At 34.3% G+C, this 25,054-nt stretch overlaps 1 protein-coding gene across 2 annotated transcripts in view; it reads left to right on the forward strand.

The window, feature by feature from the left end:
• LOC129757015 (limbic system-associated membrane protein-like) overlaps positions 1–25,054 on the forward strand; it is a 287,486-nt gene that overhangs the window by 251,263 nt on the left and 11,169 nt on the right. For both annotated transcript variants that reach the window (XM_055754102.1, XM_055754101.1), the window contains one exon: positions 3,711–4,388. In XM_055754102.1, coding sequence (XP_055610077.1) covers positions 3,711–3,714 — 4 coding nt within the window. In that variant the 3' untranslated portion in view covers positions 3,715–4,388. The remainder of the gene's footprint in view (positions 1–3,710; positions 4,389–25,054) is intronic.

The following is a 25,054-nucleotide window of genomic DNA, read 5'->3' on the forward strand; positions in this document are numbered from 1 at the left end:
CCAAGAGGCTTCACAGTCACAGCTTCACGCCTCAAGACGATGACTTTTGCCAAGCATGCTTATTTGTTCATTCAAATAACTTGAAATTATAAAGAAATATTTAAGTTTGAAGCTCTTAATAAAGTCTGTTTCACAGAGAATCTGGTCGCATCTTTTCATTTACTGCAGCGCCCCTAGTTGTCACATCGCGAATCTATTGACAGTGTTTTGATCCGGATAGTTTGTTTACTTAGTGTTGAAAATTTCATCAAGATTTCTATAATAAAGCAGATTTTTACGGAAGTAAAGGATCCGGTACACAAGGACGATTTTCCAAACGTCGTTTACTCGATTCCTTGCAATGACTGCGATTTTCAATACATTGGAATGACAACAAACACACTTAAGGAGCGGATTGGCGGACACAAATCGAACAAAAAGGCGTTAGACAAACTGCGAAGCGAAGGAGTGGATAAAGAGGACCCGCGAATGGCAAATTTGAATGGACAAACTGCATTTTTTTTTATTTATTAACATTTTATTAGCAGTTGGATTAGTCTGAAGACTGTTGTCAACTGCTCAGCCAGAGAATTTACAAATGTGATGTGCACGTGACTCCGTTGCCTTCATTGACGCTTAGCGTTCCCGGCTGGTAAACTTATCATGACTATTTTGCTACAAGGGTTAGGATTGATCAGGGTAGGAAAGGGGCAGGAAAAGGGATTGCAAAGCACAAGGATAATTTCCTATCCTAAGCTCCCAAGAGTCCTTGTAAGTAGGTTTTACCGCGCCTACGTCGCGTTGCTTTTGGAGGTTGTCTTGGGAGTGCAATGCAAAAAAGTTTGTTTTTTTTTATGGCGAAGCAAAGACTTCATCACAGCATAAAACACGATCATTCTTTTGATTTGAACGGCACGAGAATAATTGATCGTCACAATTTCACTTCCGGTCTACAAACATTAGAAATGTGTCACATCGCGAGGAATGGCAACACGGTCAATAAGAAGACTGATACTGAAGGGCTCAGTATCATCTACGCCGGCATTTTCAACTCCATCAAAAACAAACCAAAACACACCAATACACATAATAATACACCAAACATACAAAATACAACAAACACACAAAATACAACAAACATCAGAAGTGGCTAAGTGGAAAACAACATCCAAAATATTGCAAATCATTTTTATATCCGTTTTCGTTTTCAAAACTTGCAAAGTGTTATATCCATCTCAACCAGATCAATAGTAAGTAGAACAGATTTCAAGGAAGATTGCATCCAAGTAGAGAGCTCAACTTTGAATATTTTTGTTATACACCACAGACAACTGAACTTACATTTCCCGATTAGACAGTTTAGCAGATTCAAAAAACTTTTTGGACAATTGAAACGAGAAATTTCAGTAAGTACACCATTTATTGTAACAGCTTTTTAAACACATCATTAATTTTGTTAGATTAATAGACTCCTTGAAAAAGGCATAATAAATGCCGATACGTCGGATGAAAAAATAAAAATCGTTTTAAGATTTTTTCTTGACTGAAATCGCCAAAAATCAATTTATTCATTACCCAACCAATCGATGAAAATTTTACTATTGATTTTTATGTATTTTTTTTCCTTAAAGTGCAATAAAAACCCTACAAAATGACATTTTTACTTTTGTGGTATGTTATTTCTTTGCGGAGAAATGATCTCTTTTATCCGACCAGATTCTATGTGGAACAGACTTTAGACGAAATACTTAAACTGTCTTCGAAACGCTCCTTAAGCTGTCCTCTCAACATGCTTGACATTTTTTTTATCCATACGTATATTCTGCCCTCTCAACTCTCATTTTAATATGGCTTCCCTTGTAACTCGCTCAAAATTTCAAACAATACTTTAAAGCTGTCTTCTCAACTCGCCTTTCAGATTTCAAGCTGTCCTCTCAATTTGCTTGAAATTTATATCGATTTATACAGGCTGTCATCTCAACTCGCATTTCAATTTCAAGCTGTCCTCTCAACTGGCTAGAAATTTTTATTGATTTATTCAAGTTGTCCTCATAAACTTGCTCGAAATTTTTATCGATTTATGCAGCTCAACAATTAGCCCCGCGTCCAGGTCTAAGAAATTACATTACTCAGTGTCCAGTGTAAAAAGTGATACGGTCAAAATTTGGTCAAAATCAACTTGACGTATTTCTTTCAATTTTGCATTTAAAAAAACTGAACACCCCTCATTTTGAAGGTGTGTGTGCGTGTGTGTAGAATGTTGCTCCTATTTTGATTTTAGAATTCACTCTTAAGTTGTCAAAATGCCGTCCAAGAAAGAAGAGCAGCGTATCAAAATTTAGCTCGCGCATCGCGAAAATTCGAGCTACTCACACGCAAAGCTGGCAAAATCGCTAAAAGTTGCCAAATCAATCGTTACAAATGTCATTAAAGTGTTTGGGGAACGTTTGTCGACAGCCAGGAAGTCTGGATCGGGGGAAAATCGAAAACCGGAAGCCGCTCTCTCCGAGATGCGCCGCAAATAAGCTGGGTGTATCGTCTACAACCGTGCATCGAGCCAAAAACGAGCCGGACTATCGACTCACAAGAAGCTAGTGACTCCAAATCGCGATGATAAACAAAATACGACGGCCAAAGCGCGATCCCGGAGGCTGCACACGACGATGCTGACGAAGTTTGATTGCGTGGTAATGGACGACGAAACCTACGTCAAAGCCGACTACAAGCAGCTTCCGGGACAGGAGTTTTATGCGGCAAAAGAAAGGGGAAAGGTAGCAGATATTTTCAAACACATAAAACTGTCAAAGTTCGCGAAGAAATATCTGGTTTGGCAAGCCATCTGTACCTGTGGCTTGAAAAGCAGCATTTTCATAGCTTCCGGGACTGTCAACCAAGAAATTTACGTGAAAGAGTGTTTGAATAAAACACGGTTGTTCCGTACTGTTTTGGCCGGATTTGGCATCTTGCCATTATGGTAAAAAGGCCATGCAGTGGTACGCCACCAATAACGTGCAGGTGGTTCCCAAGGACAAGAACCCTCCCAACACTCCAGAATTCCGCCCAACTGAGAAATACTGTGCTATTGTCAAGCGGAACCTAAAGAAGACCAAAAAAACAGCTAATGACGAGCAGTAGTTCAAGGCAAATTGGCTTTCTGCGGCGAAGAAGGTGGACAAGGTGGCTGTACAAAATCTGATGGCAGGGGTTAAGCGTAAAGCCCGGCAATTCGGATTTGGAAAAGCGGAAGCCTAACTGAATATTTTTCCTGAATTTTATACTAATTAAACTTGAAAAAGATATTTAATTTGATTTTTTAAATAAACGATTTCGATAAAAATCTTCATTTTTGTTAACTGTTCACCAAACAAGTGGATTTTTGTATCTCCGAAATGATTAGACACAACAAAATTTTTACTTTAGGGAAAAAAAATTTTGTTACTAGTCAAATACTTCAGCTCAGTTCAGTCATCTGAAGTCAAGCTGAAACGTCATCAATTTAGAAACGACCTTTATTACTAAACTTAACAAACAAGCCTATCGGACATGTCAACTTCGCTTCCCATCGTCCTTATTTTAGTTCAAAGGTAACCTTTCCGAACCTTCACGTTATTGACAAAGGTTTATTATTTTGGGGGGGCTCATAACTTTCAACAACAATTGATCCTATGAACTTTATTGATTCAATTCTCTTATCTTGTTTTTTTTTTTTTTTCATTTTTTCTCATTCGCAGATAAGACTCATCGTTAGAGAAAACAAATTCCAAACGCCGTCGCATCGTTTCGACTGCTATCTCAACAAACTTTTCATCACGGTTACGGTTTAGTTTGCTTATTGCTGCTCCAATCCAGCTCCGCATCCGGTTTATTTTCGATGCGGTAGCGTAAAATCTGGCAAATCATAATTACCGAGAAGCCGAGCTACATCATCAGCTAGTTTTGCAGCTTCTGATCCAAATTATAAACCCCAAAAATCAGAACCGACCAGCAGCCCCATCACAACAAGGACGTTCTGCCACTCACTCACACGTTGAACACTTTCCCCCCAAACCCATCACAAACATATCTCAACCATGACCCGGCGACTTCCGGAAGCCGTGTGAAAGGCACTCCCCTTCGTCTAGATCCGGATCCGGTGTAATTTGGATCCCTCTTGGCAAAAATGTCACCTTACAACACATCACAGAAGCAGCACCGAGACCACCTTTACACAGCGAATGCAGCAATGGACGACGACGACGACGATGAAGGCAGAAACAGCAGAAGCGAAACGTCAGCCGATGCCAACTCATTTCACTCACAGGAGGGTGTGGCGAGCTTGCTGCTGTCCCATTCAAAAAAGAGGGCAGGAGCCGGGAAAAGCGTCAACCTTCTGCAGCTGATGGAAACCCGAGATAAATAGGAATCTCAAGGTAAGGTGCCAGACTTTTGTAGAAAACGGTGATGGCGGCGCCTCTTCTGCTGGCGGCCGGTCCCGTCAGGAACATTGTGTTACCCTCGCGTAAATGTCCGTCACGCATCCACTTCCGAAAAGCTTTTTTTTCGGTGTGGCTTCAGGAAGGTTTATCGTATCGCTTTTCCTAGAAGCTTTGTGGTGGAAATGTTTTGGGAGATATGGCCATTAGTTAAAGTTTTGCTTGAAATTTTCAAAAATTCACAATTTTAATGTTGAATAGCACTTTGTTGGAAAAAACCTACCATTTAGTGATTTAAGACAAATTGTATTACAAGATACCAGCATACCAGATTCTTGAGTCTGGGATAGCCTAAGTGAACAGTTTCGATTTTTTCTGGAAATACTGTCTTTCCCCCTTGTGAATGAACGGTGCATGAGTAAACCGATAGTTGAAAAGAAGAAGAGACAATTTACATAAACAGTTTATGAGACAGAAATCTCACATTTCAGCCTCTCACAGACGCTGTGACTAAAATATAAAATGGTTCGTAATGAATACTCACAATAGATAAAAGAAGCTAAAAAATTTTCAGTTCAAAATGAGTTGGATAGAAACAAGAATAATAGCAATCTTTTTTGGAAATTTTAATTGTATTCTTTTTCATTATTCAAATTTTGGATCCAGAATTCTTGATTATTGGTTCGAATCACCATTAGAAAATAGACATGAAAAGGTGCTTTATCTGCTTTATCTAGCTTTATTATAAAATCTATTTTTTATCTTAGCACATTTTTTTTAGTCATGTATTGATCTATTATTTTCACCACAGAAGCAGAACCTTTGCAAAATCATATTATTTTATTAATTATGCAATAACTTTTTTATTTCAAGTCCAATCGTGTTGCAATCTTCGGGTGAAATATTTGTCTCAACTTAAGCTTTAAGAAAATAAACCAAAAAAACAATCAGCTAGTGATGAATAATAATAACAGTTATTGATGAAAAACCAGTATTTTTCGTTCCTCTCGGGCAGAATACCTTAAAATTTTATTCACGTTTGAGACTCAAGTAACCCCTCCCTATGGTCAGATCTTCCTGAAATTTGACATGTGACCTTCTGGTAAGCTAATAAATAATTTTCACTTGGAGCGAAAGAGATTTATCATGTCTCATTCTTGGGAAAAAGGAAAAAAAAAAAAAAGTCTCATTCTTCCTATACGATGTTAAGTGTACTGCGGTTCGTTAAATTATTAAAAACTACATAAAATACTGTTATGGTAAAGTAGCCATAACTTCTTCAATTTTAGCCGATTTTGATAAATAACCGCTTGAAATGTTTGTTTAAGATTGACATTTAAGGGCAGAAGAAAATCAGATTTTTTAAATGCTACAATCAAGTCTAAAACTTTTGCTGAAACAAAATTTTCTCAAAAAAATACGTTTTTTATAATTCTTTCTATCATAAAGTCACTAATATCAACAATACTGTTGATCAAACGCAAAAACAGTGCAGTGTTCAGATAATCGATAGAAAATTTATTCACCTTCAATATGCAAAATAGGGATTTCGAGTTATTGTTATGCCGTCCGAGATATTTTAATCTAAGTACATGAACTTTTTTTATTTTTCCAAAATTTCATAATGGGAGAATAACTCAAAACTGGTTCTACTGAGGTTTTTTTGAATTTTATTTTCAAATTCAGCGCCCGATTTAACATTAAAAATATTGGTCATTTAATCAAGTTCACGTTTTTTTTTTAATTTTGTAAACTAGTGTAATCAATAAGTCACTCAAACCCAACCAATTTGCAAACCATGGTTTGTGGGATATCATGGGCTACATAAAATGGGGTATCTTGGGCCACCTGGTGTTTTTATACACGTTCATATCTTAAACACATTTATTCTATTTGTAAAGTTTTCTCATGCCTAATAAAGAGTTATGAACGATGTTTTGTCAATTTTTATCAATGCAATTGAGACGAACAAAAACCTGTACAAGAAATTTTGCCAAAACGTTCGCGAGCCAGATTTTTGAAACTATTCGATCATTCACACCTTTTTTTTTATTTCCTCAGCTGAAATAACTTTCAAATAACAATATGAATTATGAAATAAAAGTTTTGGGTCCACTCATAAACTTTGCATGTCATTTCATAAATTTGGATATGGTGGCTCACGATGCCCCACAATATTTTCAAATTCTAAAATGAATTCCTTTATTAAAACAGTCGGAATTCGGAAAAAAAACTCTACTAAAATATTTAAAAATAATTGATTATGATATGGTAGAAATGTTCTTTTAAGCTTTTTTAATAAAAAAAAATCTTCTATACTGATTTCTCAATTGTTATGTGTTTCATTTGCTCAAAATTTGTAGGTTTTTGCAGCTAACCTAAATTTTAAGTGGCTGTTTGAAATGGGCTGTCAGTCAGTAATCAATATTTTACTCATAAAGCGATAAATATCGAAATAAGCCTTTTTTTTCTTCAAAAAAAAAAAAACAAACACAAACACTTTATAAGAAGAAAATTGAATAGTGCTTTAACGAATTTATTCAGTACTGAAACGCTCTTCTTCCTGTTACTACTATCATATTTTCTTAACTGATCAATAATTGAAAATGCTCAAACTTTGAATATGATCAGCAGGATGTCGACCTGAGTGACACTCAAATATACTGAGGGAATTACCTTCGGACATCAATAATCCAGATTAGTTCATGACCTTCATTCGATTTTTCCAAAGCTTGTCAGAAAATTGTATCATTACAAAATTGACCCAGCCCAACGAAAAATTCATATTTTTCAAACATTTAGAACTTGAAAAAACGAACTTCTGAATAAACCAAAAGTTTTCTAATATGACGTAGATTTAAAGAGTTAAATAAAGAGGAGGCCCCTCAATACTTTTTGTATATTCATTTTATCTTTATATAGTTCAGAAGCACAATCGTTGTTTATTCGTTGGTCTACTCTAACGGGTGGCAACTAAAAATTTGGATGTTTTTCTTGGCCAAATACTCAAAACTAAACGAGATCCGAGAAAAATGAGAGTGTGTATGTGCTTTTCTTCACATTTTTTCGCCAGTATTTTCGGTTTTATTTACGTTTGCCCAGTTTTGCTCAAAATGCCATCAAAAAATCTTGGCTAAAAGTATACAGTACAACACTTTAACAGTGATAATGCGGTTTCTACTGTTTACCATATCCTTAAATCCCCAACAACTTCTCGCAAGCAAATTAGTGGCAGAACAGCGAAAATTATGAACGCGAAAGGACTTCGTTCTCTTTCTCTGAGCGAAACGGAATGACGCAAAAAAGTACAATTGTTCTCACCAGAACATTAGAAAGACATTGAAAATATTTGGATTTAAATACTGAAAGAAGACAAGAGCTCCAGAATACACTGAGGATCAGATTTCGACTCTTAAATGCTAATGCTGCTGGATGATAAAAAATTATTTCGGAAAATGTTTATTTTGGACGACGAAAGTTGCTCCCTTCTTTCGAAGACGCACCTTCCCGAAAACGATCGATACTATTCCAAGGATAGTTCTACTACATCTCCGAACATTAAATACAAGTTCAAACATAAGTTTGAACAGAAAGTGATGCTGTACATCACCATTTCCAAGAGAGATATTTCTCAGCAATGGTTCAAGACGTCTGGTTTGGCTATCAATCAAGATGTGTACCAGAATGAATGTTTGAAGAAAATTTAGATGCCATTTCTACACAAACATCATGCATATGAACAATACGTGTACGTGGCCGTATAACGCTTTTGTTCCGACATCAAAAGTAAGCTTCGGCGCACAGCCGATTATAGACCGTTTCAAACTGGACAATGTACCTTTAATTCCAATAAATTAAATCTACTTTGTTTATTGTTAATTGTTTATTGAAAATAATATCATCTGACATAGGTGTCTTAATGATCTACTTAGTACTATTTGTAGATAACATGATAGGCATTCTTAGTTTCGTAATTGTACACTTATCAGATTCAATCCGACGTCTAAAAATTGAAATGGATACATTAAAGGTAAAGTGTGTAAAATGACGTATAAAGCATGTTATTGCGGAACGTAGAGGGTCGTTGCTGCCATAGCGCGTGCTTCTTGATTCCAGAGAGAACCAATTTCGATTGCAAAGAGTTCGTTTTGGTGCACAGATGTTACATCGGGAAAGCAGCCAAGCGCAATCGATTTCGTTTCGTAAAATCTTTGCCACGAATAGAGATTGGCCGATGGAATAGCGATTCGATAGCGTCTGAAGACCAAGCAGAGCACAACGATATGCGTAAGGTGGCAAGTTTAACACGTTCGTCGCCACGGCACCCATATTCGGGTGACGGGTTGTTTTTCCTGGGGGCCCCGTCACATAAAAAAGCATGTGACGCTCTCTTACTTGAGTTTACTGCTCAGCTTCGCCACACGTTTCAAATATGGGAGTTCTCCCTCTTTGCTTTCTCTCTCTGAAAGTTCCTTTGGGCCCGTCTAGTAAAACTGTCAAAAAGAGCGTGGCGACGAACGTGTTAAAGGATTCTCCCAGGGTAGCTCATGAAGAGCATAACGCACAAATCGTCGTTGAATTGCCTCAAAACGCGTAATCCAAGCAGTTTCGAAAGGTCACCATACCAGGTTCACCGATTCCAGTATTGATCGAACCAGGTAGCAATACAGAGCTCGCAAGTACACTGGATCAGTGAATTCGTTTCTCAAATGTATGATGAATCCCAGCATGCGGTTTGCCTTCTCAAGTACCTACCACAGAGTAATGACGTTTAAAAGTCATACGACTGTCCAATAACAACCTGTATACATATCTCAGGTGGCGATGAAAATCTCGTGCTTAGTGGTAGTAAAAAATTTTTTTTTGAAAACATTGTAACCATGACAATTCGTGACGTCAGTTGCATTTTCAAACAAACAACCAACAGCGACAACTAGAGAAAAAAATCATTGCCAACTGCTGTTTGCGATTCTCGCCTGGGATACATAAACATCCTGGCAAGTGACGTAGGCTTTGTTTTCCTTATTACTTTTTGAATAACGAATTCTGTAATAGTGTGCGTGTTTGTTCATCACCTTCTTTGTACCACATTGGTCCAATAAGACACCAAGATCCTTTATCTCCTCCACACGATGCAACTGCTCACCCAGTATTTTGTAATAATACAAGAACGGATGTTTCCTGCGTCCGAATGTGATAATACAGCACTTTTAAATGCTCAAAACCAATAAATTATAGGCACACCAGCTCACTACTATGTCCAGGAAGCGTTGTAACACGTAACAGTCAGCTAGACTGTTTATAACTAAATATATTTCTAAGTCGTCCGCAAACTGAAGAACACCACATCCAACGAGAAGCAAATTCAAGTCATTACAGAACAGCGTAAACAATAATGGACCCAGATAGTTTGGAATAAACGCCATAGTTTGGAATAAAATCAAAGGATTCAGCAGAAGCAATTTTAACAGCCAATCGGCGATTCGTTAGGTAACTTTTTATCCATTCACACAGTCTTTCAGAAAATCCCAAGCGTTGCAATTTTTTAAGGAGAATTCCATAGTTCACTAAATTGAATGCAGCTGAAATATCTGTGTAAATAGCATCGATTTGTTTGCCGCCATTCATTTTTGATATACAGAAGGATGTAAAAACTGTTAGGTTAGAAGTTACCGAACGTTTAGGGAAAAATCCATGCTGATTCTTAGAGATCCAGTTCCGACAAGCTGAGAACATAACATCGTTGACGATTCTCTCCATTACCTTTGAACATGCAGCTAGCGATGTGACACCTCTGTAATTAAGAACATCTTGTTTGTCACTTTTTTTGTGGACTGGACTCATATGCGATTTTTCCAGATGGAAGGGAATTTCTGTTGTACTAGGAACTGATTAAAGATGTGGGTAAGAGGTTTTATCAATGAATTGCGACTTTTTTTTTCAATACGCACGCTGGTATTCCATCTTGTCCGAATGAAGTGGAATACTTCAAATTAATGATAGCCTCTGAGACCATTTCCTCACTAATAGCAAAAACGTCCAGATCCAAAACATCAATGGGTAGTTGCGTGACGGCAGCGTTTAATTGATCGGCAGTTGGCGATTCGACTGAAAAGACACTGGAGAAGTGCGTTGCAAAAAGGTTGCATTTTTCAGCAGGTGACGTGGCAAATCTATTATTTAACTACCTGACCCGGTAAACTTCGTTTTACCTTTAAATCTATAAATCGTTATAAATGTTTTATTTTATCTGCACGTCTCTTACTTCATCGTGCTAGCGAATCGATTTTTATGAAAATCGTAACAAAATTGTACGGCTTGTGTCCCGTATAGAATTGATTTTGTAGGGGGACCCCCCTTATATTAAAAGTGAAAGTTTTGAAACTATTATACAAACCATCTCTGTCTGACCTGAAAAACCCTCGGATACCAAATTTCACTTCATTCTGACCGACCGTTTATACGTGATGATGTTACAAAGAAAACGCCTCCATTTTTATATATAAGATTGGAGTATCGCAGGAAGACCGGATTTTTTCGTTTGGAGTTCACAAATTTCCGGAACTTTTTTGGATTGCGCCGAAGTTTACTCTGAGTACGACTTACATAAAGGCGATAGCAAAGTCGTATATATATCCTATACCGTTTTGTGGCATCATTTAGTTCAATTTTTGTAAATGGGCACCAGGAATTACAAAACTTCCGCAGCAATTTCGAACGTGCCTGTTTCAAACGCTTCAGGGGAGCATTAGTCCAAGGAGGTCGAAGAGTAGGCCACACCAGGGGTACGGATTGGTCAAAAACATCATCCGAAATTGCGCAAAAAGTATTTACTGCCATATCAATGTCAGTACAGCTATGAAAGTTAGACCAATCATATTCAGAGAGAACACGGTTGATTGTATCGAAATCCGCACGCCTAAAGCCACGAGCAGAAGTATCGAAAACCTCTACAAACGCAATGGGAATCGGGAACGAAATCTCGAATGGTAAAGGGGGATGATATATGTCTATTGGGACGACGACATCGCTGGCCTCGATTATTGAGCTGCTCATAATGGATTCATCCGAAAAAACCACATCCAATGTTCGATTTTGGAAGTTACGTATCCCGTTCCGTTGTTCCGTCCAAGAGTTAAGCACTAGCTGTGTTCAATAATGAGGAAGAATCCAACACCATACTATTGCTTTGTCCAGGAACCCACAACAATTGCGGTTGATTTAAGTCACCAAGAAAAATAACACTACTTGAAGGGTGTTGTAGTCTAGCTATCTATCCTGACTTTTTTCCGGTGGTATATATGCTGATCCAATAAAAATGAGTTACTTCCATTGGACACCTTCACCCACAAGTTTTCTATGCCATCGTCGTTAAATGTAACGATTGGTGAACTAAGCTTGCTTGAAACCGCTATGAGGACCCCGCCACACCTCGACTACAACGGCTTTTGGCACTACTTCTGTCGCAGCGAAAAACATTATACTCAGAGCCGAATAGTTGACTAGAAGGTACTGAAGAATTAAGCCAGGTTTCGGTGAATGTGTAGATTTAATAACTTAACTCAGATGCGCAAATAAAGCATTCAGAAATTTTAGATTTCAAACCACGCACGTTCTGGTAATACAGGCGCAGATTGTTCATTGATGGCTAAATAACGTGTTGCGACGTTTTCTGATGAAAGACAGGAAGGCTTCTTCAAGACGAGGACGGGTTGGGTCTTCAAATACACTTGACTTTTTTAAACAACTTGAAAGGGAAATTGCAAAATTTTTGTTGCCACCCGTTAGCGTAGGGTATTCCCGTAATAACAAACCACCACTTTATATGTTTCCGCCGTAGAAATAATATAATTTCTCATAAACAGGATAACACAAGCACTTCATGCATATTATGACTTATCTTATCTCATCAACATGTGTGCTTCGTATTCATGATATCCATCGGTACCTGTGTCCTGATACGATTGTGAGCGATTTCATTGCAAATCAAATCAAAAGATACCACCGTCACAGGTAAGGCCGAGCAACTTCCATGGCGATGTGCCTCCGTTAAAAATCTCCTTACTGTCACCAAATGTTTTTCGGAATGTGTGTTGTGCATCCGAGAAGATGGAAAATAAGCACACATGAAAAAAAAATCCGGGAAATGTGAATACGGTAAGCTGCTGAGTGGCTGTTTACCACAACAAAGTACGAGAAGAAGAAGGAGCAACAAAAAACCTGCTCCAGCCTTAGAGTGCGATTTAGAGGGCACTATTGCATTTTCCGTGACAAATCCAGACACGAGCACACTCAATCTTTGGTAAGTGAGTGCAATTTAGTGTAACGTAACAGAAGGTGTCTGTTTTGGAATAGGAATTTAGTTATGGAGGAATTTTAAACATGTTTTGAAAAATTTGAGCCTCAATCGTTAGAAAATGTTCATGACTTTTAATGACCTACTATTTACAAAAAAAAATCTGAGCCACATGTTGTTGTTCCCGGTTGAACATCAAAGGTAGTAATATGAACCGTGCTCCTAAGCATCACATATCCTTATTCATCGCTGTCATTTTTATGATTAGGTTTCTCACGTACTTTTGAGCATATACAGGCACATATGAACGTACATACGCCTGGTAGACAGCGAGCGATGCTAAACATACATGATGATCCTTTCCGGGAAAAAGTGGATCAGAGTGTTGATATAGTTGAAAGCGCGACCTTGAATGTAAGGGACAAAAAATCTACCCGACCAGCAGCAACGTTAAGAAGGATATTGAGGCTGAGCATGAGAAAAATTGGACACTTGTCATTACATTTGAAAACATATTCCTAAAAACCCCTTAAAAAAATAAAATGAATTATAACTTCTTCTTCCAAAATAATCTAAGCATGGGATGTTTTATATGTTATCGCTAGGACTTCTATTACTCAAAAACTTTAACTCAGAGTGTTCAGATTTTCTCGTGCACAACCCTGTTAGATCATCGTCATGCTCATGTGGCATACGCAAACACACCCGCCCATGGCATCCATCTGGCAATTTGAGATGACTGAACTGAACGTTCTTCGCAGCTCCAACGAAGACGACGACGTTCCAGAAGGATATTTTACTTTGCATGTCGGGCGTGGTGGGCGAGGCGACAATGTTGAGATCTGTGTGTCATGCAAATGCTCTTGGCCTTGGGAGAATGTTGTCGGGGATAAGTTGCGACTTTTTTCACGTCACCTCGCTCGCTGCTGCTTCTATTTCTGATGAAAGATGCATCATTTGGAAGCGCATTTTATCATTCTTAGTGCATGCATGGATAGTGAAGGCAGTTGTTAGTTTCTCCTTATCCGATTCATTGCTAATGCAACAAACAAATCAGAGCTCTGATAATCAGAAAAACCATTAATCCCCAGCTAGTTTAGGGAATGTAACACTGCAGTTTGATTTTTTTTTGCTGGAAATAAAACAAAAGAAACATGTCTGAAGTGATCCCATATTTCAAATTATTGCATTTTGATGATGACAGTTTGAAAACAATAAGAAGTTCACAAATCAAAAATGGAAAATTTTATTCCGAAACTGTAGGACTGTAATCGAAAAAAAAATGCAACACTTTCTTTTGTGAATAACTTTTAAACGGATGAATGAAAATTGATAAAATTTTTAGTGATACTACCTAGTAATGTAATATTCTAATATGCAAAATTTTGCTGTGATATGTCGAGCAGTTTATGAGATAGTATCTAATGCATAAGTTTTAGAGATGTACAAAAAAGTGATATTCGTTGAGCAGCCGAATAGCAAATATTGAACTTTCCAACTATTCGGCCTTACAAACAAACAAACAAACAAACAATCAAACAAACAAATATTCGACCGAATATTCGGTCGAATATTCTATTGAGCCTTGAATGAACAGAACTTATGCGATTATTTGAATTTCCTTCAATTTCATCCATATTTATGCCTTTCATGTATTGGAGTCGATTATTTTTAATATTAATATAAAGTAATTATTTGGATCAACATGTTATCCGTTGATCAGAAATAAATAACAGATAACGAAAATACAGATGATATAAGCAGAGGGTGTATTACAAGATCTTTTTAAAGTCTCTCTGTCTTTCTGATTTTTAAATTGTCACCAATAGATGGAAAGACATCAGATAACTTACGACGATATTTGAAAAAAAAAATTAAAAAAGGGCAAATTTTTTGTTAATTTTCAAAGTTTTAAAAAATCGTTATTAAACACAAAATCTGAAAAAAAAATTGAAGAGAAATTAAAGTTTTTTATTTGATTTAGAAAACAATGTGAATAAACCTGAGCAAAATTTGGACATTTTTAAACAATATCTAGACTTCAGGGCCAGAATTGACTTATCTCGAATCTTTATTTGGATTTATGGGCGAGCCTGAATATATCAAGAAAATCATAAAGCGGTACTCGTCAGCATTCTCCTGTATGATCTACACTGAAAGATACCCAGATGCATCTCAGATTATCCAAAATCATTTGAAAATTTTTTACAAGTCTTTTATTGCACGGTTTTTCGGAGGTATTCGGCCGTTCGAATATAAGTTTATTGACTAAAATGTGTAAAATGTGACTAAAATGAGCAACATTGCACTAGTAGCAACGGAAGTCGAACTAACAATCCTTCCCTTTCCCCGATGAACCGTAAGGACATGGCCGGCGCCGTTATTGACCATAAAAGATAAGGAACCTTCAAAACGTATACACAGAAAATGGTAAGCCCCATTTATTTGGATCTATGTACAATTTTAATGGTTCTTGTCAATCCCGGAGTAGCAACTACTGAAATGTACGGTTGATCTAAGCTCAAGCTCAAGCTCTTAAAATGTTTGGGCAACATATGCACCATCTATATTTAACGCTATGGGCTACCGTTTTTCTAAATTAAAGCGGTTTTTGTTGACGTCCTTATTTCCTAGAGTTTGAAATGATTCATTTTTTTCCATTTTCTCGAAACTATGAAAAATTTAGAAGATTGTCCAGCTTCTGCAAGAAAACAACATTTCGGACATTGTATCACTTTATCATAGTTTTTGCTAATGGCTAAATTCCAGATCCAGCCAAAACAGAGCTTCAACTTCGCGAAACCTTTGAAAGTATCGTGGAACAAAAATAGTTACTTTTATAGGATTTTTTTTATATATTTGGCCGTTAATACTGCAAATCGTTATAAACCACTTATCAATTTGCATCTGCCACAGATCATCAGCCAAATTTATTTAGTACCAGAAATAAATTCTTTTTTATTTTTCTCCTCGGGAACATTCAGGCAAGGCTTTTCAATGAAAAATTTCTGACTGCAATTTTTCAATATTTCACCCCGCTCGCTGATGGGGGCACCATTTTGGGTACATTGTAACCACCGTATTTTGTACATTTCATCTGTTGACAGCTATTTTAATCATTAAGACACGATGTTTGGTCTATTTCATTTTATTGTAGGCCACATCAGACAGAAAAATTGACCTGTTTTACCACTTCTCCAATTGAAAAATGTGGGTGACGCTTTGAATAATTCTTTATAATTTTAGCTCACTATTAGGTCCTCTAGAACTTCAAGAACGATTAACAACATGAATTTTGGTCGCATTGTTAATTTCGAGCTGTTTGGAGGACACTCTCAATGTGACTTTCCTAGATTTTTCGCGATCCTTCCCAAACATTTTGGTCAATGAATTTATTCATAAGACGCTGTCTAAAAAACTACTAGACAGACTGCCACAAAATTTTAACCAGGTTAATATAATTTTACTCAGTAGCATCACTGAAAAGTCATCAATTTTCATCCATTCGCTCAAAAGTTCCTCACAAAAGAAAGTGTTGCATTTTTTTTCGAATACTCTCCATATTGCTGATAATTTTGTTGATATAAAAACCATTTAACGTTCTTTCTGGGTTAAATAAATTTTTAAAACATTGAATCTTTTTATTATTTGATCACCTCATTAGTTCTTCTTTTCAACACGGTCATTGATTTTCCAAATTTTCACAAATCAGTCAATATAAAGGACTGTTAATTCTGTGAGAGCAAATGGAGGAGAGGGAGAGGTGCTCCTCTTCTTTCCCTTGATTTTTTCTGAACAAAATCTCAGGTATTTTGAAAAATAAATAATAAGAAAAGAAGAGTGAATACTTCTAACAAATTATTCAATAATGCGACATCCTTTTACACAACTTATAAATCCGTTTACAACACAATCTGCGAGTCGATAATATTCACTGCGAGAAAATGTTGGTAAATTTAATTTTTAATAATTTGTTCATCTGGTAGTTTAAAATGATCACTTTATGAACTTATGGAAAAAAAAAACTAGTTAACATAATAAAATAATACACGTATTTTTGGAGTAAAAACTGTAGAAGAAATCTTTAAACTATCATCAATACTTTACCTAATCTTTTTTAACATCAGTAATAAGCTAACACCAAATTTGATTCAATCTCATTTTTGAATAAACAATTATTTGAGAAAAGTGTTCAATTAATGTTTAAACTGATTGTAAAACTTAGATTTTTATAATTTTTCTGAAGTATTTTTAAAAGTGATTCGAAATAATTGTATTATTTACATCAATTCTTGCTAAGCTTTCCCATTTCTTCTTAACTTCCATTCTTAAGCAGATAATCGAAATCAGAATTTGAGGTTTAAGGCTTTTGGAATTTTATACTTTTAGATTTTGCATTGAATTTGAAGTTCTCATTCATTTTTTTTTTTTAATTTTAGTTGATCTTTGACAAATGATTTATGAAAAAGTGAAAATTCGATTTTTTCAACACATTATAACATATCACATCATTTCGTCATTTGTTTCAAAATATTTTTTTCTAGAGTTCACAGTGGATTTAATCATGTATTTCTCCTTCATATTTCACGATAAGATTTTCAGTTCAAACTTGACGTCTGGCTAGAGTTCTGTTTTTAGATTTGTTTAAAAAAGTTACTTAAATTTTTACTCCATTTGCAGTCAAAGATTCCAAATTTGTTTGCAAAATTGTCAATGGATTCACACGATATTTTTACTTTTGTTCCTTAGCCTTACTTAAAAAAAAAAAGATCAAGCAAATATTCTGAATTCTTGTTACAATGCATAATTCTAAATACGTCTTTCTTACTGGAACTTTTCTAATAGTTTTCATCAGATGAACATTCTCATATTTAAACTCCGTATTCCAGGTTTTGCTCTGAACTTGAATTTTCATTAAAAGTACTAAACTAATGTGTATTTCTGGTTCCATACTGATATTTTTTATGATATCTGAAGCTTTTTTTAAACATTAACCTTCATTCTGGATTCATGTTTTCAATTTTCTTTATACCCTCTGAAACGCTTCTATTTCTAAATTTTCGCATTTTCATATTAAATCTGGTGAGAATCTTAATCTGAATTTGATATTGTAATCTGCAACATTTTTTTTATTTCAAATTATTTCAAGCCGATTTTATTTCAATTTCAATTTCATAACTTTGATATGAACATTTTGTCATAAGTTAAGGGTTTCCTTCTATGGTTCAGATACCGGTTCCGATTATTATTCTTACAAACTTCTTCAATTCATTTTCCAAATATTGATTTGAAATGACGATTTTGATAAAATTTGAGACAGTAAAAGTGATTCTGAAGATTTACATATCTTTCCCATTCAAGGTTTAGAATTAAACTATTAAGGAACCGTCATGAAGGAAGTACGTAGTTATTTTTGTTGTGAAGATTATACCAAGCGTTCGAAAACAAATAAATTAATGAAATATTCAGTTTTTAGATTTTCTTGAAAAGTAGTTTTATAAATGAAAAAAGGTTTAAAATAAACTTAAACTTAAATTATGGGTTAAATAATTCAAATCTGCGGTTTCATATTTGATAAGCTGACAACTACTCAAATATTTTAAATATTTAACATAAGGTTGTCTGATTGCCCGGTTTTATCCGGGTTCGCCCGGATATTTAATATATAAATTGGGAACAGTCCGGCCGGTCCGGTTGCCCGGATTTCATTGAAAAATACCCGGATTTTGCCGGATTTATTCAGTATTTTTTGACATATCAAACAAAAAAACAAATTGTGTTTCAAAACTTTTTTATTTATGCCTCCAAAACGATTTTTTTTTAGAAAGTTTCATAAATATAATTATTGAAGGTGTTTTGGACACCTTGAATACAATTTGAAATTTGTCTTTAAATTTTGAATGAAATAAATTTTTAAATTTTTTTTCTTGATTTTTGTTGAGTTATTTCTGGGTTTTGATAAAATTTGTCCGGATATTGCCCGGATTTTGGTCGTCCATTTCAAAACCAAATGCCCGGTTTTTGCCAGGTTTGTATATAAAATTTCCTGGATTTTCCGGCCCGTTTACGTGCTGAATAAATTATGGCAACCTTAATTTAACGCATTCTAATGAAGCACACCAGCAGCGATAAAATTATATTTTAAACTTTAATCTGAAAACCAGAAAAGGATTTAGATTAAAATTGAAAATAGAATGAATCAATTTAAGATTTTTTTTTTCAATTAAGTCAAGTGCTGTCTGCAATGTGCTGAAGTTAATAACAATCACATCTAATTGCTTATACACTCGAACCTGGAAAATTGAGAGTCTACGGGACTAAATTTTTTTTTTACTTAAGGAGGTTTCTCAATATTTTTTAGGGTAGAATAAACCACGTAAATGCAAATATGACTCATAAAAGCAAAAAAAAACTCTAATCAATACAATATTTATTATGCTGAACTAACATTAAACAAAAGCATGATACACCAGTTTGTATATATCGACTATTTTAAAGTATCCGTTTGTTCCACAATGTCATTTCATATAAAAATTTCAGTTGTGGAAAGTCAATTTCATGGATTTCCTTAGCATAGTCAAGAAAAAAAAAAACTCCCGCTTAAAGATGTTTTTCTTTCCCTTTGGAAAGGTTTAATGCCATCCCGATCAGCAGGTAAAAACAAAATTATATCAAGATGAGATATTTTGATACTATTTTTTTCTATCTAAATGAGTTATAATTCAGTACTCGTAGGATGTTAAAATATCTCAAATTATATAAAAAATCTATACGATCATAGCTACATTATATCATTTTTTGATATACTCTTATCAAGATTATATCTGGTTCAGATAGCATAGTTTGATATTAGGCAGAATAAATCCTATCAAAATTATAACTTATCAAGATATTAGTGCTTCGAGAAAATTTCTAGTGGAATGTCAGTAACCCACACTATTTGCTAAAATCATGCTCCAATATTGGTATCCCAAAAATTTGATTCATTTTTTTTAATTTGCTGAGTGAAGCTCATTAAAGTACGGTTTGGGCCGTTGACTTCGATGTCCGTGTTTCATGGAAAGTTATATGCATATCTAAATAAGATACGGTAATAATATATTATAACAATTTGAAACAAATTCTTTATAGTTGAAAGTGAGTTCAATCCTATTCAAGAATGCAAATCAAAATAAGATATAGCCAAGATTCAAGAAAATAACAGTCGAAACCCGATCAGGAGAGCATATCAAAATAATAACTCAAACGTATCTCACCAAGATATTTGCATCTGATTCAGTTATAATTAAGTACTGAAAAATTTAGATTTTAAGTTTCTCCAATCTGAATTATATCTTATTCTGATTGACAGACTTGAATGCCCGATCAGAAGAGAAAAACTAAATTATATCAAGATGAGATATTTTGATATTCAATTTTTTCATATCTGGATGAGTTATAATTCAGTACTCGTAGGATGTTAAAATATCTCAAATTATATCAAAAAATCTGTACGATCATAGCTAAATTATATCAGTTTTTGATATGCTCCTATCAAGATTATATCTCGTTCAGATAGCATAGTTTGATATTGGACAGAACAAATTATATCAAAATTATAACTTATCAAGATATGAGTGCTTCGAGAAAATTTTCTAGTGGAAGGTCAATAAACCACATTATTTGATAAAACCATGCCCCATTTTTGGTTTCCCAAAAATTTGATTCAATTTTAAGAATCTGTTGAGCGAAACTCGTTAATGTAAGGTTTGAGCCGTTGACTTCGATGTCCGTGTTTCAGAAAAAGTTGAACGTATATCAAAACAAGATATAATCATTTTATTTTAGCACAATCCGAAAAAAATCTTTATCAATGAATATGAGCTCAACCCCATTCAAGTCTGTCAATCAGAGTAAGATATAATTCAGATTGGGGGAACTTAAAATCGAAAATTTAGAGTACTTTATTATAACTGAATCAGATGTAAATATCTTGGTGAGATACTATTGAGTTATTATTTTGATATGCTCTCCTGATCGGGTGGGGTTGAGATAATTTTCAATGACAAAGAATTTTTTCGGGTTGTCCCAAAATAAAATGATTATATCTTATTTTGATACATGTACAACTTTTTCTGAAACACGGACATCGAAGTCAACGGCCCGAACCGTACAATAATGAGTTTCGCTCAACAGATCCTTAAAATTGGATCCAAATTTTGGGAAACCAAAAATGGAACATGGTTTTAGCAAATAATATGGTTTATTGACATCCCGCTAGTAATTTTTCTCGAAGCACTCATATCTTGATAAGTTATAATTTTGATAGGTTTTGTTCTGCCCAATATCAAACTATGCTATCTGAACGAGATATAATCTTGAAAGGAGCATATCTAAAATTGATATAATTTAGCTATGATCGTATATATTTTTTGATATAATTTGAGATATTTTAACATCCTACGAGTATAGAATAATAACTCATTTAGATAGGATAAAATTAGTATCAAAATATCTCTTCTTGATATAATTAAGTTTTTCCCTCCTGATCGGGAGAGCATATCAAAATAAGAACTTATACAAATCTCAACGAGATATTTATATCTTTTTCAGTTAGAATATTGTTTTCATAAATTCCCGATCAGGAGGGAAAAACTAAATTATATCAAAATGAGATATTTTGATACTTATTTTTTCTATCTAAATGAGTTATAATTTAGTACTCGTAGGATGTTAAAATATCTCAAATTATATCAAACAATCTATACAATCATAGCTAAATTCTATCAGTATTTGATATGCTCCTATCAAGATTATATCTGGTTCAGATAGCATAGTTTGATATTGGGCAGAACAAATTATATCAAAATTATAACTTATCAAGATATGAGTGCCCAGTTTATGGTGTCCCGATCAGGAGAGCATATCAAAATAATAACTCAAACATATCTCACCAAGATATTTACATCTGATTCAGTTATAATTAAGTACTCCAAATTTTCGATTTTAAGTTTCTCCAATCCGAATTATATCTTATTCTGATTGACAGACTTGATTGGAGTTGAGCTCATTTTCAATTATCAAGATTTTTTTCTGATTGTCTTAAAATAAAATGATTATATCTTATTTTGATATACGTACAACTTTTTCTGAAACACGGACATCGAAGTCAACGGCCCGAACCGTACAATAATGAGTTTCGCTCAACAGATCCATAACATTGAATCCAATTTTGTGGAATCCAAAAATGGGGCATGGTTTAAGCAAATAATGTGGTTTATTGACATCCCACTAGAAAATTTTCTCGTAGCACTCATATCTTGATAAGTTATAATTTTGATAGGTTTTGTTCTGTCCAATATCAAACTATGCTATCTGAATGAGATATAATCTTGAAAGGAGCATATCTAAAATTGATATAATTTAGCTATGATCGCAAAGATTTTTTGATATAATTTGAGATATTTTAACATCCTACGAGTACTGAATAATAACTCATTTAGATAGGAAAAAATTAGTATCAAAATATCTCTTCTTGATATAATTTAGTTTTTCTCTCCTGATCGGGTTCCCAAAAAAATGATTCAATTTAATGAATCTGTTGAGCGAAACTCATTAATGTAAGGTTTGAGCCGTTGACTTCGATGTCCGTGTTTCATTAAAAGTTGTACGTATATCAAAATAAGATATAATCATTTTATTTTAGGACAAACCGAAAAAAAACCTTTTTTTATTGAAAATGATCTCAACCCCATTTAAGCCTGTTAATCAGAATAAGATTTAATTCAGATTGGAGAAACTAAGAATCGAATATTTTGAGTACCTAATTATAATTGAATCAGTTGTAAATATCTTAGTGAGATATGTTTGAGCTATTTTTTTGATATGCTCTCCTGATCGGGTCATCATCATTTCTCTCTCTTAAAGAGGTTGCTCCCTTATCCAGTTCTCGCTCAACAAGGTTTTATTGTATCAGAGTTTTCAATTTCAATTAAATAATTAAATAACTCTCCCGCAATATCAATTTTAATATAAAATTTGAAACATTCAACTCATTTCAGGTTTTTAAAAATTTAAAAAAAATATAGGTTTGGTAAGGTTTTTTAGAGGATTCGAATAAAGGGTATTGTTTCCAAAATATTTTTAAAATCAATTGAGAAAAAGCATTTTTGGAAGAAGCATGTCCAAGCTTGAAAATGTTGAACGAAATGACATTGATCTGTGTAATTTATTTCGAGTAAACAAACGGAGGATGTGGAAGCCACTTTGCACTTTGAATAATTAAGATATGTCTGCTTTTACTCCCTATAGTTTAAAAAAAAATTAAAATAAGCATGCTCGAGATGGTAAGTTTTTGGAAAAAAATGACAGTTATCTAGATGATTTTTTTTTTCAACAAATCGATTCAAGGCTGTTGAAGCTAAAGCCCGCCATTTAACCATCATCCGCCCCTGATGTTTTTTCCAGTTATAGTCCCTGGAGTGTCAATTTGACTCTCTTGACTAAAACCAATATATCACTCGAAACCTCGTTATCTAACTCAAATATGTTTTTCGGACACTATTCACCTACGAGATCTCATTTTCCGTAATTTAGAAAAAAAAATCTGAAAAAAACACGTTTCAGAAAATCAGATAAATTTTGAAAAGAGGATTGAAAGTTGATATAATTTGGCAGCATTGACCATTTAAAGATTGACAAAATAAGAAACACAGAAATTTCGACAAATCTTCAAAAGTAGCTGCATTTCGAACTTTTTGTCAATTTGTAATTTCTCCGATTTTCATGCATTTAATTTAGACTTTTCACTGGATTTTGAGTATTGAAACGCAAGATTTACACAATAAATTTATATTCACGAGAAAGCCAATTTCATATACCGATATAAAAATGTGAAATACTTTCTGAACATTCACAAGTCCACGCAAATTACCAAATGAAAAATTTTGATTTTTTATAAGCTTAACATCCACTACTTTCTCTGAAACTGACATAAACGAACTTGTTGTCGAATTTCAATAGGCATGTTTTCTCTGGCAGTATTCCAAAAACTATCATAAAAATATGATAAAAAGGTATGTTTTAAGAATTTTCTTATTAAACTAATATGAAAGATAATCATATGCAAAACTTGGAACAAATATTGGATACGCTGATACACTTTTCCTATGTATGTACATAATAAGGAAGACATATGTTAACAATTAGAAACAATTAGTGCCAAATTAGGAACATCGACACACATTAAAAACACATTTATTTTCAAAAATTAAGGCTTAAAATGATTATTTCAAACTTCAACAGAGGCCTTAAAGAATTTGGAACGTAGTTACCTAAAAATGTTATACCTTACAATTGAAGATTTGGCTTACTCCTATCTAATCTTGAAATCCTCGACAAAATATAGCGAAATTACCCATACCCTACCTAATTTTTTCTTATTTCGATAGCGACAGGTGAGCGAAAACACACAAACCATGTTTGTGCAAAGTATAGCAGCGCTTATAAAATACTCGGTATGAAACTGGCTTTTTGGTGAATATAAATTTATTGCGGAAATCTTACGTTTTTATTCTCAAAATTTAGTGTGAAATTGTATTTTTGTGTACTCTTTGAAAATTTGTCGAAAATTCAGTGTTTCGTATTTTGACAATCTAATTGCAAAATGCAAAAATGTGTCAACATTTGTCAACTTTTCAATCATTTTTTAAAAATTTATCTGGTTTGACTTAAAAAAATTGACGGTTCGTTGATTGAAAAGTACGCTTCGTACACCACTTTTTTAGATTTTTTTTGGTCATGATCTTAAAAATTACAAAAAAAAATTATTGTAATGTGCAACGTACAGCTTCAAACTTAGGCTTTTTTGAACACTAAGTGAAATCTTTTTTCGAGCATTCCGTAGCTAATCTTTTGTCTTTTTTCCAAAGCTTGGTTTTTCGATTTTTTTATCTTAGACTTTGATCAACGAAAAACTGAAGTGTTGTTGGTGTTGAAAAAACAAGAGAAATATAGCGGTTTTAAGCGAGGAGTGTCAAATTGACATTCGAAAGTTCAAGAATTTGTTGAGGGTCCCCAAGAAAATTGTCAATTGTTAAATATCACATAAAGCATGTTCCGACTTGAAAATTTTGAGCGTAATGAGTATTATGCGATTTCATCCGAGGAATCATATGAAGGCTCTTGGATCCTCCACACGCTTCTGAAAATGGTGACTGTTTTTTTCCCTTAACTCTTTTTTGTTATTAAGATAATTCAAAAAAAATCATTTGCGGACTTGAAATTTTTTAAGTAAATGAGGCTTTTATGTGAGATGATCTGATTGAATTTCAATGATCTGATGAATGCTTTTTGAGCCATTGCACACTTTGTAAAATGGAGATGGCAA

This window comes from Uranotaenia lowii, chromosome 3 (assembly GCF_029784155.1).
Source record: "Uranotaenia lowii strain MFRU-FL chromosome 3, ASM2978415v1, whole genome shotgun sequence".
Taxonomy (NCBI): domain Eukaryota; kingdom Metazoa; phylum Arthropoda; class Insecta; order Diptera; family Culicidae; genus Uranotaenia; species Uranotaenia lowii.